Genomic DNA, 6373 nt, shown 5'->3' on the forward strand with positions numbered 1-6373 from the left:
TTATGGTACAAATGAAAGACAATGGTAAAAACGTACATAAATCACATTATTAATATGACAATAATCATAATAATATCAAATAATCAATATTTTGTTGCTATAGTTGACTAATAAGTTAGTTGAAACAATTTTTAAAAATCTTCGTCCTGTGTTGTATTCTAATAATAAACATGTTCAACAATTTAAAAGCAAAGATTACGAAATTATTCAATGAGCTAGAATCATTTGAAGTAAAAAGAATCGGTATCTGCGTTAAAGGTCCCATATTGACTTGGTATCGAATCAATACCAACATTTTTAGTGGCTACCTCGCTCAGTTTGCTTGAGACGTCATGCTAGTGTCGTAAAACTTATAGCAATACGGCAGCCGTGTCGCTTTACGGACATTTTTTTCGTCATAACAGTTCTGTGGAAGACAGCTGTCCTTGAAAAGATGGTGGCTACGGGATAGTGTAGTAGTTGATAATAATAGTTCTCGTTTGGCTGTTAGATGCAGTATATGTATTTGTATCAATATTTTTTTGGAGCCGTTTGTTGTTTTCTTCACAGGAACGAAAGCCACGTGAGTATGACAGCACTGTGTAATAGTAGTGTTATATACAGCATGTACTGTTTAGTTCCCAATGGCTGGTTATTTGAATTATTTCTCATGTTTATATGCATAGAATATCAACATACCGTTGTGAAGTTTCTATAATCACCGTGTCAACCTTATAAATTAATTTCAATGATTTGAAATTTGATCCCATGGCTCCACAGTCATACATAAATGGAAGCTCTACCAAAAGCTGACCCGATGGGGGGAGAAGGACCTTAGCTAAGGAGGTGATAAAGAACTGGATCTTGACCCACTTTGACAGAGCTCCAGAAGGACGGCTTTCTCTGCAGTGATCTGCTGACCAGGACTGGATAGTAAAGAGGCTCAGATTTGCCTCTTTACTATCATAGTAATACAAAGTATTAGGCAAAAGCTGTGAAGACTACACACAAGTGATTTCTTAGTTGTTGTTGTTTTTTTAATTAAAGTCAGGTTGTTTGTCTTCACAGACACCGAGGTTTGAAGCTCACTCAAGAAAACCAACACAAGATGGCATCTGGCTTCCTCAAGTATGTCGTGCTTCTTCAGAAGTACCGAACCCCACTGCTGATTGCAAGCTGCGGTGGCGTCTTTGCAGCCAACATGTTCTACCACGTCTTCCCTGACATGTCCTACCGCCAGCTCTACCAGGCCTGGTCCAAAGGGGAGCCGGTCATATTGTCTGAGAAACTAGAGGAGCTTTTCCAACAGGTACTTAGTTATCTTGAAATTTACACTGATATACGTGAACTGCATCTTGGTTCTTACTTCACACATGCAATTCTGAAGTGATGCATTTTGATCATATTTTGAATGAAATAGTAGTTGTATTAAGTCCTCATGTATCTCAAACTATTGATTTAAACACTCCATTCATTTTCTACCGCTGATCCTCACGAGGGTCGTGGGGGTGCTGGAGCCTATCCCAGAGAGGTGGGGTACACCCTGGACTGGTGGCCAGCCAATCACAGGGCACATATAGACAAACAACCATTCACACTCACATTCATACCTATGAACAATTTGGAGTGGCCAATTAACCTAGCATGTTTTTGGAATGGGGGAGGAAACCGGAGTACCTGGAGAAAACCCACATGCACGGGGAGAACATGCAAAGTCCACACAGACATGGCCGAGGGTGGAATTGAACCCAGGTCTCCTAGCTGTGAGGTCTGTGCGCTAACCACACGACCGCCGTGCAGCCCGCTAAACACTCAATTTCTCACTTAAAAAATACAATAACTAGATAAATAAAACACCTTATTTGCAACATAAATAAGATTTAAAACTTTTTTGGGACTATTTCTATCAAATATTGTTCACAAATCTGGGTAACTCTCTGTTCATGAACATTTATATTTCATTCACATCACGGGTGTAAGATACCAAGATGCTGATGATGTGCCTTAGGCTGGTCACAACAAAAGGCAGCTTCAAAATGTGCACTTTAAATGTATTGGGGGGGGTTCACACCAAATACTGTTTTCGGACCCAAACAATGGGGCAGAACTGCACATTTTGCAGTGGCCTTTTATTGTGGCCAAGTGGCACATGTGCAGTAATCATCACAACAGCATGTTGAGTATCTAAAATGTTTGTTCTTAGTCTTGTTTTTGCGTCCTAAATCCAGTGTTGTTGTTTATTGACACTTGATGATGCATTTTTTTGACTGAGGCAACTCATAGTCGGGAATATACAGTTGTATAGATCAGTGATTTTCAACCACTGTGCCGTGGCACACTAGTGTACCTTGAGAAACCGTCAGGTGTGCCGTGAGGAATTATCCAATATCACTTTTTATAATTAACATTTATTAATCATCATTTGCAAATATTATGTCATATTATGTTATAGCCATTATGTCAATAGTATACATGGACCCAAATATTCCAGTTGCATTTGGTTTATTTGCTCAAACGGAAAGAATTGAACAGGGATGGAATATTCCTTTAACCAATCCGATTGAGGTATCTTGTACCCGCTCAAACGGAAAGTTGTCAGGGTGCGTTCTTCTTCGTGGTGTTTTTCTTCTTCTGTTGTTTATTGGCGGTTGGCAAGCAGCTTTCGTGTGCATTAGCGCCATCTGTGGAACAGAATCCAAACCCTTCTATTCTTTAGTCACAAGTGCAGTTTTATTAAAAAAGAAAATATATATCTATATTTAAAATACGTATGTCCTGAGTTTAATTATAAAATAGATTGAATTTGATCTTTTCCTGTTTAAATTATCCCGGGTGCGTTCTTTCAGCGCATGCTCAGATATGACGTAACACGCAGATCCAGACGTTCTTCAGTTTTAAAAATGGAGGCCAGCAATCGGCACTGGACTAAGCAAAGTTTGTTTTTGATTCAAACTAAATTTCAAGACTGGACAGATTAAAAACTGGCAATACGGAGTTATTCCAACAAGTGAAAGAAAAACTTGGGGAAGTCGGTATCACGTGATGTTGATGTTTACATTTTACTGGGCATGCCCTATTGACTATTCCGTTTGATTTTCACGGCACATTTTTGGTTAGTGGTGTGCCACAAGATTTTTCCAATGTAAAAAACGTTCCGTGGCTCAAAAAAGGTTGAAAAACACTGGTACAGATCATCTTGATGTTAAATTTGCTTTTGTTGTTCATAGGTGTTGAAGGACTACGGTATCAGCTCACCCAAGACATTCTTTGCCTTCGCCTCCTTTGGTTTCCACCCAGTCGGCGCTGGTGTCCCATGGCTCCCTGCAGGGGCCCACATTGGCATCCCCGCAAACTTTAACAGCACGGTCGATGACCATAGCGGTATCACAAACCGGACCATTTTCATCAACGGCAAAAGCGTGGAGTGGGACAGTGAAACTGGCACGTCCCTCAAGGAGTCGCTGGTGTTTTCCCGAGATGCACAGAAATTTGCCATAGCACGAGAGGTGGCCCGTCTGCAGTCCGGAGCGCCTGTCATGAGTGCCGCTGTTGCTCCCTTCTGCCTGGGTGGAGTTTGGGTGTACAGCGTGGTCCTGAAACAAGTGTTTGGGCTCCATGCCGGCCCCGCGTTGTTGCGTGGAGCTGTGAACGTTGTCGCGCTGGGGCTCGGTGCCGTGTCGTACTTCCTCACCTCGGATGCCGTTACCAAGTGGACTGATTACAGCTCAGATCAGCGTGCAGCTGGAGTGTCGTGCGATTACGCCCGGGGCGGGGTGGAGTTTTATGATAAGATTCTGTCCAGAAACAAGACACTACGCTCACTTATGGGAAAGAAAGGAGAGGAGATGTACGCACCCAGTGGGAACTTATTTCCCGCTCACCTCCTTCAGCTCAAACACACACCATACACCTCCAGGAAGGAGGGGATCCTCACTCTGCTGAAAAAGGAGAACATCTAGATCCAGACCATCAGTCCTCATCTGAGGTGATTAACATGAGGCTTTAAATCAGGGGTGCTCATGACGTCGAATGCGAGCTACCCAAAGGTAGTTTAGGTTGATTGTTTAAACGTCACTTTGTAAGTGTCATATGAAATCAGTCCGCCGACATTAAGCTCCCCTCCTCATTCGCTGTTGTTCCCTGCGGCAACGATTAATGGTAAACGGATGTCACAAGCTACACATGGAGATACAACTTTCATCTATATTATTCTGATTATGGATAATCAAACTCAGTGGTAATGACAAAAGTCATCGGTTCTTTTGCAGCGGCTCGTCGTTACTTTGTTGAATAAAAGTTGTGAGTTTGATTTGCTTCACGTCCCGAACTCCACTATACTGCGTGTTTCTACTTTTCCATTTCATAAAGTACTATTTCATGATTCATTGGGAAATGTGTCTATTTTATATTGATTAGTGGTACTCAGGTTATGTACACAACTATTGAGGAATTAATTATCTTTATCGCCATATTGAATTCAATTGGGAATTACTGAACGATACCATCGACTTTCATTTCCTGTAAACTGTGAATGTAAAATACTAAAGTATTTGGTATAGTCGTTGCAAAGTTTATGGGTTACATTTTATTTACGTACATTGTATACTTTAATAGAGAGATTATGTTGACTTGTAACTAACCCCTAATTTACAAAGTACCTAAATAATCCTATTTATAAATACACTATATCTTTTTCTAGATTTCTAGTCGGAGGTGGATCTTTGGGATGGGGTCATTTTAAAAAGTAGCTCGGAGACTGAAGAAGTGTGAGCACCCCTGCTTTAAATGGTGTCAATGGGTCAATAAAACCAGACTTTAGATCAATCATTTTCACCGTGATTTTTGATTTCTCATTAGTCACCCGCTTTGAAAGCTAAAGTGATCATGTTTCTATTCATGTTTCTAAACATTTCACCACCTTCCTAAGGATGGGGGGGGCTAGTCATCAATCAAAGTAAAGGAATCCCTGCCCACATCATGCTTTGAATTTCATGGCTTCAAGTGTGAAAAAAATGAAGTAATTAATAAATCTTGAATACGGCATATTTGTTTTTTAAAAAATGCTTTTTTTCTGCACTTTTTTGCCCATGTTTTTGACTTTTTGCCAAAACAAAGGATTTTCAAGCATAGAAATGGCTAAATGCTCTTGCCCTAAATCAACTTGGATAGGCTCCATCACACCCCGTCACCCTAATGAGGATAAGCGATATAGAAAATGGGTGGATGGGTGGAAAATCCATCTGAGGAAAAGACAGGAAGCAGAACTGGAGGTAGCAGAGATGAGGGTGCTGAGGTTCTAATTGGGAGTGACCAGGACGGATAGGATCAGGAAGAAGTACAACGTTACATGAGGCCTTTGAGATAAATCAGAGAGGCCAGACTGAGATGGTTGGGACATGAATATATTGGTAGAAGGATGCTGCCAGGTAGGAGGCGTAGAGGAAGACCAAAGAGGAGGTTTATGGATGTAGTGAAGGAGGACATGAGGGTAGTTGGTGTGACTGAGACGGATGCAGAAGACAGGGTTGGATGGAGGAGATTGATTTGCTGTGGCAACCACTGAAGGGAAAAGCCCAAAGAGAAAGAATAAGGTGGATGGATGGAGAATGGCTAAAATGAACTAAAATACAACGATAAAGTATTCAGAAGACACATTCAAAGACATTGTGATGATATGTAGTATTCTACACTGGTCACTACTTCACTGAGACACACAAGCACCAGTAATGACAGTAGACTCTGCATATTTGTAAGTCCGGGACAGTGCGCAAGCCCGTGCAATTTGTAAGGAGTCCATTCAGCAACCCCCTCTCGGCCTCACCAAGGGTACGCAGAGCATCACACTTAAAAAAACATGAAAACAGGTCCACCACACCACAATGTACTGATCTCCGATGACACAAAAAGTGCTGATGCAATTTGGTGTATTCCCGGTGTAGCAACATCAAAACAGGATCTTTCTCCCATTGCCCTTTTCGTCCTCCAGCATTCTGTGTCCCCACTTGTTCTTTTTTTTTTTTACTGAGAAAAAAAACAAGCTTAAGTGTCTACACATTTGCATGACTAGCTAATTTGTTTGGTGATAATAATCTTAATATCCCACTCAGTGGGACCTCAGAACTCATCATGCAGCACTCAGGTTCCCTGAGGTCATCTGTCTGCATATTAACAAGGTTCCGATATGGTGTTTTAATTACATTTCTAGTCCTCTACCCCGAGGACTGGACTAAAAATAACAGCTTGTAATTAATAATATTGCGGAATGGATACAGCGACACATTTTTGAAGTGGTTGTGCCAAGGTGGACCAGGCCATAGAGACAATTTTTAAAGGTGATGATGGAACCGGTGCTAGAAGGGCAATGCTACACATTAGACAAATTCTCATCATTTCA

General features: G+C 41.3%; 1 protein-coding gene across 4 annotated transcripts; it reads left to right on the forward strand.

Annotated features, from left to right (window-relative positions):
- The first annotated feature begins 386 nt into the window (after window positions 1-386).
- On the forward strand, window positions 387-5016 carry tmem177 (transmembrane protein 177). Of its 4 annotated transcripts, none has more exons than XM_078795329.1 (4): window positions 387-562; window positions 760-964; window positions 1048-1288; window positions 3207-5016. In XM_078795329.1, exons 3-4 carry the CDS (start codon window positions 1088-1090, stop codon window positions 3936-3938), a joined length of 933 nt encoding a protein of 310 aa, XP_078651455.1. In that variant the 5' UTR covers window positions 387-562; window positions 760-964; window positions 1048-1087; the 3' UTR covers window positions 3939-5016. The 4 variants fall into 4 exon arrangements, with proteins under 4 accessions (XP_078651455.1, XP_078651457.1, XP_078651458.1 ...); XM_078795331.1 differs by having other exon boundaries at window positions 760-957; XM_078795332.1 differs by having other exon boundaries at window positions 760-825.
- The last annotated feature ends 1357 nt before the right edge of the window (window positions 5017-6373 follow it).

Source organism: Doryrhamphus excisus, linkage group LG12 (genome assembly GCF_037039965.1).
Source record: "Doryrhamphus excisus strain RoL-2023G ecotype Guam linkage group LG12, RoL_Dexc_Guam_v1.1, whole genome shotgun sequence".
NCBI classification, from domain to species: domain Eukaryota; kingdom Metazoa; phylum Chordata; class Actinopteri; order Syngnathiformes; family Syngnathidae; genus Doryrhamphus; species Doryrhamphus excisus.

What these genes read in the sequence shown, in the direction of transcription:
- tmem177 (XM_078795329.1), top strand. Translation starts at nt 1,088, where the DNA reads ATGGCATCTGGCTTCCTCAAGTATGTCGTGCTTCTTCAGAAGTACCGA. An exon ending in TAGAGGAGCTTTTCCAACAG is followed by an intron (nt 1,289 to 3,206) that starts GTACTTAGTTAT and finishes TGTTGTTCATAG; the next exon opens with GTGTTGAAGGACTACGGTAT.